Source organism: Pseudorasbora parva, chromosome 1 (assembly GCF_024679245.1).
Source record: "Pseudorasbora parva isolate DD20220531a chromosome 1, ASM2467924v1, whole genome shotgun sequence".
NCBI classification, from domain to species: domain Eukaryota; kingdom Metazoa; phylum Chordata; class Actinopteri; order Cypriniformes; family Gobionidae; genus Pseudorasbora; species Pseudorasbora parva.
This window is the reverse complement of record NC_090172.1, coordinates 39,110,653-39,123,498: the sequence shown is the minus strand read 5'-3', so window position 1 is coordinate 39,123,498 and position 12,846 is coordinate 39,110,653. Positions and strand designations below refer to the sequence as shown.

General features: G+C 38.2%; 1 protein-coding gene across 1 annotated transcript in view; it reads right to left on the bottom strand.

Moving 5' to 3' along the window:
• The window catches only part of slc12a4 (solute carrier family 12 member 4), a 58,013-nt gene that overhangs the window by 42,333 nt on the left and 2,834 nt on the right, over positions 1-12,846 (bottom strand). Inside the window, exon 2 of the mRNA XM_067440307.1 lies at positions 10,123-10,230. Within this exon, the coding sequence (XP_067296408.1) occupies positions 10,123-10,174 (52 nt within the window). The 5' untranslated portion in view covers positions 10,175-10,230. The remainder of the gene's footprint in view (positions 1-10,122; positions 10,231-12,846) is intronic.

Below are 12,846 nucleotides of genomic sequence, written 5' to 3'. Positions count from 1 at the left end.
GAGACCGTTTTGCCCGTTTTTCTTTTATTATCACTGTTGTAGTGCATCACTGAGAAGCCAGCATGCGTATCCATTGACAGAAACATACATAAAGCATTATTTTCAAGTTACAAGACGGAAAGTGTGACAGGCTCATCTAACCGTGACCGGTGGAGTGACAGGCGCAAATAACTCTGACGGAAATCGTGACAGGCTCATCTAACCGTGACCGGTTTCTCACAAGTTTCGGAGAGTTAACATCAGTACACGACACGATCGCGTGCTTCGTCATTCAAATGCGCTAACGGACTCTATTGTTGTTCTATGTATAACGTTACACTAGTCTGACGTGCAAAACCGTTTTGCTGGCTACTGCTAAGGTTTAGTCGCATACAATAGTCCATAAACCGAATCATGTCCTCATAAACTGCGAGTAAAGACACACAAATGTTGACAGGCCACTAAATACAGTACATACCACAGAGATGGACGTTCTGCTGTTGCTGTTTCTCCTGTTCAATTTATTTCAGCCTCCGAATTTGATTCTGGATCATATATCTATTAGCTGAGCTCGATAGCCATGAGTTTCTCCACGCTTGAGGACGTCACCGCTTTGCGCGCTTGTCATTCTTTAGCTCCGCCCACACGATACACCTCCAGGCACTCATTTTTTTTCGGAAAGACTCGGTACAGCCCATATTTCTTTTATAAATATAATAAAATTAAAGACTTTTCGGAGATATGAAGGATGCAATACTACTCTATAGGTACTCAAGATTGACATGAGATTGACTGAAACGGAGTCTTTCACCCCCCCTTTAACAGACCTTTTTAACAAATGTTTAGATGGTTTCCACAAAAATTAAGCAGCACCATGATCAGCACAACTGATAATAATCATAAATGTGTGTTGATCATCAGATCCTCATATGAGAATGATTAGTGAAGGATCATGTGACCCTGAAGACTGGAGTAATGATGATAAATTCAGCTTTGATCACAGGAATAAATTACACTTTACTATATCTTCACATAGAGAACAGAATGGTTTACATCAGAATACATATATATTTTTACATTGCATAAAATTTATGGAGTCTTAATGTACAAGTGTTTGTAGTATATAGGCCAATCATAAAATTGGCATAAAAAATAGGAGATTAATATTATAGATATTAATTAGTGGTTATTGTTCAGCAGTGTATTTGATATCTTGCCCAATTAAAACAAGGGATACGATAAATTATATTGGTCCAAAAAAAAAAAAAAATGGTATTACGACATTTCTGTCCCCCTCACCTCTGAAAAGATGGCTACGCCCCTGTCTGTCATAATGTACTCATGCTCATGTCATTCCAAACGCTGCTGGCTTCTTTCTTCGGCATAACAAAAAATAACTTATAACTTTCAAGCTCCCAAAGAGAACTTAAGTTCACACTTGGCATGTTTGGTTGGATTAAAGCGAACCCTTGTGCGATTGCTCTGTTGGCGTGGTTCATTTCAATAAGTGTGAACGCAGCCATCCGAACCCTGGTGCCGCTTCCAAGCGAACTCTGATGCCATTCAAATGTAATATGAACGCAAAGCAGACCAAACACATGTAAATTAACCAAAAAATGGATTTTTTAATTGAATGTGTTTTTGTCTTACCCTGAATCATTATGGTGCACTTATAATAAGTGCTTATATTGGGACTATTTCAGACCAGTCGGGTAGCAATTAAAAAAGAGAGAAATTAATACATTTATTGATCAGACATGCATTAAATTGATCACAAGTGATATTTTTAATATTACAAAAGATAAATAATTTTTTTAATAATTACAAATAAATGCTGTCCATTGAACTTTCTATTCATTAAAGAATCCTGAAAAATAACATGTAGGCTATCATGGTTTCCACAACATTTTTAAGCAGCACAACTGTTTTCAACACAGATAATAATCATAAATGTTTCTTGATTATAAAATCCTCATATGAGAATGATTAGTGAAGGATCATGTGACACTCAAGACTTGAGTAATGATGATAAATTCAGCTTTGATCACAGGAATACATTTCTATATATATATTCACATAGGGAAAAAGCTGTTTTAATTTGTAATAATATTTCAAAATATTACCGTTTTAACTATTTTTTATTACATAAATGCAGCCTTGGTGAGCAGAAGCTACTAAACATTAAAAGCTGCATTATTCATATGATATAGGCCTACTTTATTGTCAATAAATAGCCTACATTGAAATGTTGAAATGGCTTGAAAACACACACATAAAGCATATTGTTGCAATCGTCTGATTGTCGTCGTCACTTTTCATCACTCATAACGATTGTTTTCCTTCAGCTGCAGCTCCAGCGTGGCTGGGTATTACCTCTACGAATCCACTTTTGGACTTTCTGTTAGAGCGCCCTCCTAGGCCTCCTAGGCCGCTACCGAACGACGACTCCTGGTGGTGTTCGGACATCATGCTCTAGGACGTGGGTTCGCCCGGGCAGAGGGGAGAATACTGCAGAAAACTGACTGACCAGGTGCTGTACCTCCGCCTTTGTCTCTGAATTTAAATCTTGATGTATTCACATTGGTTTCTATGTAAATACACTTGCCCGTGACCTCAAGAAGCGCGCTATCAACTGAGATTAGAGAAAGCTGTCGCTGCGTCACTGTTAATTTGCCCGCTGCCGCGCAGGTAACGCCGGTTCGAATCCCGCTCGGAGCGGGTCGACTAGGATCGGTAAGACCCAGTAAAAGTGCGGGGGAAAGAAAATACATTTTATTAAAAGTTAGGGGGACACATCCCCCGCGTAATCTACGCCCATGCTTTGGAAGGTTCAAAGGTTCATCAAATGGCCCCAGCACACAGCCAAGATAACAAAGAAGTGGCTACAGGACAACTCTGTTAAGGTCCTTGAGTGGCCCAGCCAGATCCAAAACTTGAACTCATTTAAACATCTCTTGAGGGATCTGAAAATGGCTGTGCACCGACCCCATCTAACCTGATGGAATTTGAGCGGTCCTGCAAACAAGAAAGGGAGAAATTGCCCAAAAATATTTTAGGTCACTGCTTAGTCCTTTTTGAAATGATCCCTACAGGAGCAGAAGGGCAGTTTTTAAGCATATTTCACAAGTTAAATATATTCTGAAGTACAGTATATACAACTACAACAGGTTGTCCAGATGAAGGCCAAAGGGATGACCCTTTCAGCAAAAGAAGTTGGTCATTCCAAATCTGTAATTTCTAGAACACTGAAGCTTTACAAAGACACTAATTCCTTCGAGTACCCAAAAAGGTACGCAAGACCAATACATGAGAGGACAGGACAATGCAGAGACTTTCAATGTGGAATCGGTTCAACACTGCAGCTGGAATTACTCGCCAGTTAAGAGCTGAACACAGTAGGATCTGTTTTGCCATACAGTGTCTTGTCATTTAAGAGAATTCAGACTGAATGCTCACTCTGAAGGCCATGAATGAATGGAGCATGCGGCACATCATCTGGACCCTTTTTGTTTCTGTATATAACTGACATAGCAAGCTGTATGAACGTGACTAAGAAAAGCTCTCATTTCCCATTGCTTAATCTGGAAATCAGTTGATCTATAATTACCAGAGTTTACTCTGTGCTATAATTAGTTTACTTTGAAAGCCTCTTTGCTGTTACTAAATGCATAACCAAACTGGACACTCAGAGGGGATATTACACAACCTTTTAAACCAGATTAGACTACTTTAATTTTAGTTTTTACAATTAATATTAATATACACAAAAACATTTATAAAGCATTGTTGTTTTAATTATATTAACAAGTTTATGCTTCTCCTTTAAATTGATTTTTTTTTTTTTTTGAAGGACAATCTCAGGTTTAGGAGGAGATCTCTGTTATTTGGGGAACACCCTCCACACTCTCAGTCTTTGTGTTTGTTTTGGCTCCTGAGAGCTTCCTGAGTCCAATGTGTCTCAGGTTTGGAACAAGAACATAACTTTGTAAGTTCTGCCTTGAAACTATGTTTGTCTCTTCTTAAAGTATTATGATGGAACAAGTATCTTACAAATACAATGGATGTTATATGTTTAGATTAAATCATTTCCAGTGAGCTTGACTTGTACTGTGATCTTTTGACTTATACCAAGACCAAACAGCAATGTCATAATAGTTTTTGTTAATGTTGGAAAGTGTGTTGTTAATAGATAAATTGATATTTCATAAACATTTCACCCGTCGTTTTTTTCCCTCGATTGTGCGCACTTGCTTATTTGAGACGCACGTCATGCCTGAAAGCACATTTTCCGAAAAACCTTGAGAAAATGCTGTTTATTTCTCATTTCCTCTTGAGTTGCACCTCAGTAAATGTTCTAAAAGTCAATAGCATGCACTCCTTGATACCAAACACATTTCAAAGCAATTATTTTTCCACTTGTTCCATCTGTAATACAACTTGAGATAGTAAAACATGCTAAAACTGCACAGTAGGTTGACAGGAGAACTAAAATCGTGATGATAGGTCCTTGACACTTAAGACGTGTCAACCAGCCATCATAGCAGACAAAACATTAAACATCTGTGCCGGAAGCATGCGTGCTATGTAGTGTTAAACAAACCTATGCCGTTTTGTTGCTGCTGTCATGTGCTGGAAAACAGCAAGTGTGCTGCCATGCCAAACACCGGTTTGGTCTAAGAATGGTTAACTGTTGCTCCCCCACTGATGTGACCTGGTGGATTTCCTTCTGCATTTGTGAGTCAGTTTTGTAGCTTAAAAATAACCCCCTCTAAAAAGACTGAGATAGAACATGTTATCAGACTAAACAGCTGATAGGAAGCTGTGATTGTTGCCTTTGAACAGTCTGACCTACCAGAATGTTTTCATGAAAAGTTCAGGCTCTCTGATGTAATAGACCACTATTACATCAATTCAAAAATACTTGGTTAGCATTTGCCTAAGCAGTGCAGCATGCTTTAGAAATCCTCCAACTTTCCCAGCTCAACCTGTATAGATCTGCTATGGGCAATTTATGTACACTACACTGTAAAAAATTCACCGTAAATTTACAGCAAAATACTGGCAGCTGTGGTTCCAGCCATTTACCATAATTTTGCAGTTTCAACGCCTTTTTCCATTTTACAGTAAAATACTGTCAGCAATACTGTAAGCTGTGGTTTCTGCTTTGTTTTAAGCTTTGTGACATGGTGCATTATCCTGCTGGAAGTAGCCATCAGAGGATGAGTACATGGTGGTCATAAAGAGATGGACATGGTCAGAAACAATACTCAGGTAGGCCGTGGCATTTAAATTATGCCCAATTGGCACTAATGGGCCTAAAGTGTGCCAAGAAATCACCCCCCACACCATTACACCACCACCTGTACAGTGGTGACAAGGCATGATGGATCCATGTTCTCATTCTATTTACGCCAAATTCTGACTCTATCATCTGAATGTCTCAACAGAAATCGAGACTCATCAGACCAGGCAACATTTTCCAGTCTTCAACTGTCCAATTTTGGTGAGCTCGTGCAAATTGTAGCCTCTTTTTCCTATTTGAAGTGGAGATGAGTGGTGCCCAATGGGGTCTTCTGCTGTTGTAGCCCATCTGCCTCAAAGTTAATAATAATAATAGATTTAATTTATAACGCACTTTTCATTCCGAAGAATCTGTGACAACAGATTTCAAGTGTGACAAAGAAAAAAGGGAAAAATAACATTTAGATTAATTTATCTAAGATTATTGCCGGTTCGTGTTCCCTGAAGAGGGCAGATGGATCGATACTCGAAACCACGATCAGCAGTGCAGCGATTGGCTGGCGTCAAGACAACGTAATGACATCATATAATTAAAAAAGCCACCTGGCAAAAAACTTGACAAAGAAAAAGGAAAAGAAAAAAACACAAATTTTTCCAGTCTTCAACCGCCTCAAGGTTGTGCTTGTTGTGACTTCATAAATGCTTTGCTGCATACCTCTGTTTTAATGAGTGGTTATTTCAGTCAAAGTTGCTCTTCTATCAGCTTGAATCGGCCCATTCTCCTCTGACCTCTAGCATCAACAAGGCATTTTCACTCACAGGACTGCCACATACTGGATGTTTTTCCCTTTTCACACCATACTTTGTAAACCCTAGAAATGGTTGTGCGTGGAAATCCCATTAACTCATCAGATTGTGAAATACTCAGACAGGTCCCTCTGGCACCAACAACCATGTCACGCTCAAAATCTCTTTCCCATTCTGACATTCAGTTTGGAGTTCAGGAGATTGTCTTGACCAGGACCACACCCCTAAATGCATTGAAGCAACTGCCATGTGATTGGTTAATTAGATAATTGTATTAATGAGAAATTAAAGCAGTGTTCCTAATAATCCTTTAGGTGAGTGTACAGTTCTAAAATATAAAATATTACTACATTAATTAATAGAGGTCGACCGATTCATCTGTTTTACCGATTAATCAGCACCGATAGCTGATTGGTGGAACAATCGGTTATCGGCAAAAATCAATAACGGCAGTTTTTCGGGTTCATGTCCGTTGCGGGAGCAGCTGAGAAGGACGCGCTGTCATTACACAGTAGCTTACTTGTCTTCTCTTCCGTGTTCCTCAAATAAAGAATCAAACGGTCATAATTCAAGATTCAAATCGCGTGTCAAACTTGCAAACTGCTGAAATCACGTGACATTGGCGATATGAATCACGAATCAATCTGCTGATTCGCGACCGTTTGATTCTTTATTTGAGGTTTGAAAACAAACGCGGAAGAGAAGACAATGCTGAATAAAGTCATACGTTTTGTTATTTTGTTAAAATGTATTATCGACGCTTCAAAAGAGTCTAACTAACCAACTGATGTCACATATTGACTACTTTGATGATGTTTTCATTACCTTCTGGACGTGGACAGCAAGTGGGCATACACTTACATTCAAAGGACAGAAAGGCCTCAGACTTAATATAAAATATCTTAAACTGTGTTCTGAGGATGAACAGAGGTCTTACGGGTGTGGAACGACATTGGGGTGAGTCATTAATGAAAGAAATTTCATTTTTGGGTGAACTAACCCTTTAAGGCTTTATATAATGTAAATGAATGAGTTACATTATATAAAGTAACCCCCCCCCCCCCCAGTTGATGAATTGCAGTTTATATTACTTCCGTATTGGCTTTAAAGGGGTCATATAGTGCTACTTTTATACAAGTTAATATGATTCTTTAGTATCTAAATGAAAACTTTGTAAAATACTTTAATAAATAATTCTCATTAGTATTGTAAGAAAACAATACTAATGAAATGGTAAAAAAAGTTTTACCTGGTCAAAAACAGCTCTGTTTTCACCAAGCTATTTCAGTGTATACGGTAGGGCTGCACGATTAATCGAAATCGAACTGCAATCGCGATTTGGCTTGTGTTCGATTATGAAAGCTCAAAGGCTGTGATTTTAATTAAATAAATTAATGCCCAGTGTGTTAGCGAAGAGCAGTGATCTGTGATAAACGCTGCTCCGTCTGAAAGTCTTCGAGTCGCTTATAACGTGCGTTTGAAAAAGCAACACGAGTCAAACATCTTCACAACTAGTGAAGTGTTCATAAACCTGTTCAACTAAAGACAACATTTAATAACATGTTTTACCTCACTTCATATCGTCAGGCAGTGTTTGTGAGCTGATGTGGCTTCTCATCACAGTGAGGCAGACGATGCGTTCTTTTATAGCATTCTATCTCAATCAGCACTGCATTATAATACACTTTGTTATTATGAAAATACCCTTGACGGCTTGAAGAACTCATATACACCATATTTTGCTGCAGTCGTGTTTATTGTCGTCATGTTTAATCAAAGCGTCTCTTTTCTGTTTACACAGCGTTAGCTTCACATCATGGATTTCCTGAAAAGTAAATTACTTCTCTGAGGCAAATGTGGCGGTTTCCGCTCGAGGGCGCCCTCTGGCTTTCAGTATGAATTAAAAACTTTTGGGTAATCAATAATAAGAAACTTAATAAACTTAAAAAATTATAAATGTATTGGACAATCCATGTTTTTCTTCAAAAATAATAATAATAATTAGTATTATATTGTTATATTTATTCTGACATACTCTTTTTTATTTGTAATTATGAAAATGTTATTGTAATTGTAATATTTCTTATTTTTAAAAATATTTTTATCAGTAATAATAATCATAATAATTATTATTAGTCACATTAATATAAAAACACAAAATGTTATATACACACACTTTTCATTTGTAAAAAATAATAATAACAATAATCGCATTTTAAATCGCAATCGCAATTTTACCCAGAATAATCGCAATTATATATTTCACCCAAATCGTGCAGCCCTAGTACGGCTTTAAATGATAAATTACCCCGCCCCTCTGTTCTGTGGACCGACATGTGGAGTTGTTGCCCATGATAACAGTACAGGCAAAATAATGGCTACGTGATTCTCTGAGGAGATCTGTGCAACTTTATCAGGACAAGATGATTGCTCCAACGAAATTCGACAATTAAGGCTAAACAGGAAGTTTCTGAATGGTAGGTTAACATAAAGTCACTTTGATTAATCTTTATGTACTGGCAGGGTAACGTTATGTGTTAATTGATGTATACGTTGGTTCATTGACAGATTGATGTTACATGTAAAGCCAATACAAACTTTTTTCTGTTAATGTCGGTTTGTCAGTGATGCGTAACATTATCTGTGCATTGTAATATCTGTTACAACACAATTTTTTTTTTTACAGTAACAGACACCGTTATAAACCATCTACATAATTAAGCTTAGTGTTACCACATCCACGTTAACTTTAAAACCAGCGTACACAGTTTGTAATAACACATTAACCATAACGCGTTGTTCATTATAAACGTGGGATTATGAATTATATTGAGAACGTCATACATAGAAAGCATGCCGTAATTTAACTTACCCTGTAAACTTTAATTGCATTCACCGTGAAGGGTGCAAGCGTTTCAAACTACACTCATTTCTGGAGGTGCAGCACGAACACATAGAGCTGGTACAGATCTTTATTCAGGAGCATCATCTTAGCTAAACCTGCTTTATACTAACCCTCGGTAATAAAGCAGTCTGGTGAGAAATGCCTCGCGGTTCACACAGACATAAAAGCATCAACGAAAACAAAACTCAGCCACTGCATCGTCAGCAGTTCGGATTTACAAACATCAGAATGAGTGCTGTGTTCATTATTACACCCAAGAATCGCTTCGACACCATTCTGCGCCAGCGTCTCTACTTATACAATGGCGGACTATGACGACGACAGCTTGAGCTCGCTCAGGACAGGCCTCATTTAGTTCAGTTGAATTGTACTAGAGTTAATTTCCCTCTTTGGTGCGGTTCTTTGGTCAGGTGTGAAAGCAGCAATCGCACCATAAGCGGACCAAACAGGCGTACCAAGACCTTGAAGAGGTGGTCTCAGTACTCTTTCAAACGACCTCCGGAGCGGTTTGTTTGTGGTGAGAACATGATCCGACCTCGAACAGAACTGGTCAACTACAAAAGTACTGATCATTTTTGATTAAACCAGCTGCCATAGGCAGCTGCGCTGACATTATGTGCATGACATTATTACCTGATAGATCTTTGGCAATATATTTTCGGAACATGAGCATGTAAGAGTTAAGAATAATTAATGCATGCCTCCGCTTGAAGTGACGAGCGATGTGCGCTCGCCGTTTGCAGTGCCTTAAAACGTTGTTTTCAAGTCGCATCCATGCTTCATTATAGAAATGTATTGTTTGCATACTGTGGTAAATACACACAATGTAGTAGATTATGACCAGGGACAAAACCAGCCCATGCAGTCGTGTCTCCATAGTGTTGTGTAGTTTGCTGGCTTTTCCTCTTCTGTTGGAATTTTACCACAGGTAAATTCTGACCAATCGAAAAGCAGTTTAGGAAATACGCCATGGCCAATGAGTGAGGTGGATGTTGTCACATGCCTGCGTTTTGGTTCGTTTCAACTGGTTCGGACCAAAGCAATCAGTGTAGTGTGAAAAAGGAACCAAAAAAGCTGAAAAATGCAACAATGTAAAATTGTTTGCCCTTGGTTCGGACCAAATGAACTGAACTAGAGACGTGAAAGCACCCTAAGAGAGACTGCTGGAGGTTGCCACTTGCCAAAAATACCTGTTCTAAGCAGGTCCAAGTAGTTCCAGGCATCTTGAGAATTTGATCGCATTACAGTTCCCTATCACTTCGCCAAATGATTTCACTCGTCTCAAAAGTCCTTGGAGCCTAGAAAAGCAAAAGAACCAAAAATCCATAAAGAAATTGATCAAGAAAATGTATATAACAAACGACAAATTATTTTATTTCCCATTGAACATAAGTTACTAACTTGTCTTTCTCCTGCTCTATATCCCATACAAATGAACACACTTACTGTTCTGAAACACATTCACACATGGATGTGAAAATACATGGACACAACTGTTCTGTTTGTGTAGGACTCAATAACCAAACTATGTAACTTCGTTCATTACACGTTTTAATCCCACCCACCTCACGTTTTTCAGCCTTTGCCGTAAACCTCTAGCCTAGAAATCGGTGTTGTGATTTTGAATTTGATTGTGCGGGTAAAAATGGGTTTGGGCGGGTGGACAAAATTTGGGCTGGTTTGGGGTCAGTTTGGCGGTTTTCAAACATCTAAATTTTATAGTCTAATGGGTTAATAACAAACTCAAATGTGCATGTACTCCATAAAATCAGTCATCATGACACACACAGGGCCAGCATAGAGTCAGCTGGCAGGTGTTGACGTCGCCAGCGAGCACGTACTTTCAGCCAATCAGCGATCAGCAGGGACACGCTCATTCATGAAAGGTTTTTAGTGCGAAATTGTAGCTGGATATTCAAGTGATCGCTATGCAAAAGTGACATAAATACACAGTAATGAGTGGGAGCCAGGGTTTTTCCTACATTGAATTTTTTTGGCGGCCGCCAAAGCAAATTTTTGTCTCGCCAAAGCCTTATTTGATGAGTTATTGTGATTTATAGATTACTAATGCGCGTGACTCTCTGCTCGTTCTGACACTCATTTAACGTGCGCCCTTGTTAACTGAGTGAAGGAGAACGAGCAGAGAGCCGCGCGCTCTCTGTCTTCAAAACCATCACTGTTCTCTCTCTCTCTCACTCGCGCATATCAATCAAAATCAACAGAACTGACAAAATGGTAAAAGGTCTGAAGACTGAATCCGTGCACGTGGCGCGTTCGCATAATATTTTCCCTGAATAACTGCGCAAAATCGATCGATAGCGCTCAAAAATTGCACCTCTTTTAACAGATGTTTTGCACACGCATCTGACATGAACCATACTTTCAAATAAACTGAAAAATATCCTTATGAAGTGTTTTCTGTGATCAATCTTTTGCGTTGTTTTAAGAGGCTGGGTTCACACATAACGTGTCCGCTTTTGTCCGATTCGCGAACTAATGACTCATTTGAACCGATTGTGTAATCATTTAAACACAACACCTCTGAAATGAGAATTAAGTGTGCTTACCCCATTAAACAAGAGGGGTTAGTAAGAATTAGTATTAATAATCCACAGTATTTTCATGCATTTATTTTGAGTATTTATATTGATAACGTGTAGTAAATGACCACAAAAAAAAATTGTTTAGACTGGAATAAGGTGAAAGCAGCAAGTTAAATTGTTTATGGCAGAGAATTAGACTATTTGTTATTAAATTTGTAATGCTGCTTTTTAATAATTGTTGTCAAAATAATGAATCAGTAAACCATGCAAACTGTGTAAAAATGAGCAACTAAAGAAACAAACATCAAGACATCATACATAATGATATCAAAATTAGATGAGCAACAAAAAGCAAAAAAAAATGTTTGCATTTATTTTACATTTATTGTCAGTATTGGGCTCACAGATCACGCAGGTAGGTACTTTTACTGTTGGGGTGTGTATGCGCGTGTGTGGATGACCATGACTGGTCAGCCACCACCGAAGACCATTTCTGACCCAGGAAAAACCCTGGGAGCGTGAACCAAATCCCATATATCAAAACATGGATTACACCTGTGACTCGAAGAATCTTTAACCAACTCTAAGAGCACAGCTGAATGACTCAAATATACCTTTCCATCATGTGCACACTGATCAGGACATGCACTTTTTAAACCTGACTGCGTTCTACTCGTCCCGACAGCTGCTGAAAGAGGTTTGAATCAAGGATTAATCAATTTGTTCTGCATTATGTTCTATAAATATGTACTTCACGAAATACATAACATTACTGTAGTAAAGAAGCACAACACAAAGATAAACACGTTCTTGTTCATTTTTGGTTGTAGGATTATCATACAGTATCAGCGAATGACACATTTTGGCTGTGCGTGTGCATTAATGTGTGTGTAATGCCTGCTAAATACGTTGTTTATTTCAATCACTTATATAGGGCACTTTTTTGCACTTAAATTAGTTTATACTTACTGTTGACATTTGAAAATGATAGCCTACATATGTCATCATCGGTTAATTTCAAGATTTTTACAGTTTCCACTTGGAAATTTTAGTCATACATGAATTTGCCCTGTTTTGATCCGTTTTCCTGGGAAATTGATTATTTATTTATTTATCCATTTATTTATTTTTGTCATCATTATTTTGTTTTAAGGAAATAAAATGGTGCTAATCAAGCTTGACTGACATGGCAATGCAATTATTTTACATTATTTTATTAGTTAAAATTTTGGGCGTTTTTTTCTTGGATTGGGCAGGTTTTAGTGAGCTCTTGGGCTGGAAATCGTCAATCGTCAATCTGGCAACACTGCTAGAAATCTAGATGCACCCTAGCGGCAGCAAATCTAATATGCCGCGAGTGTCTAGCTAGCA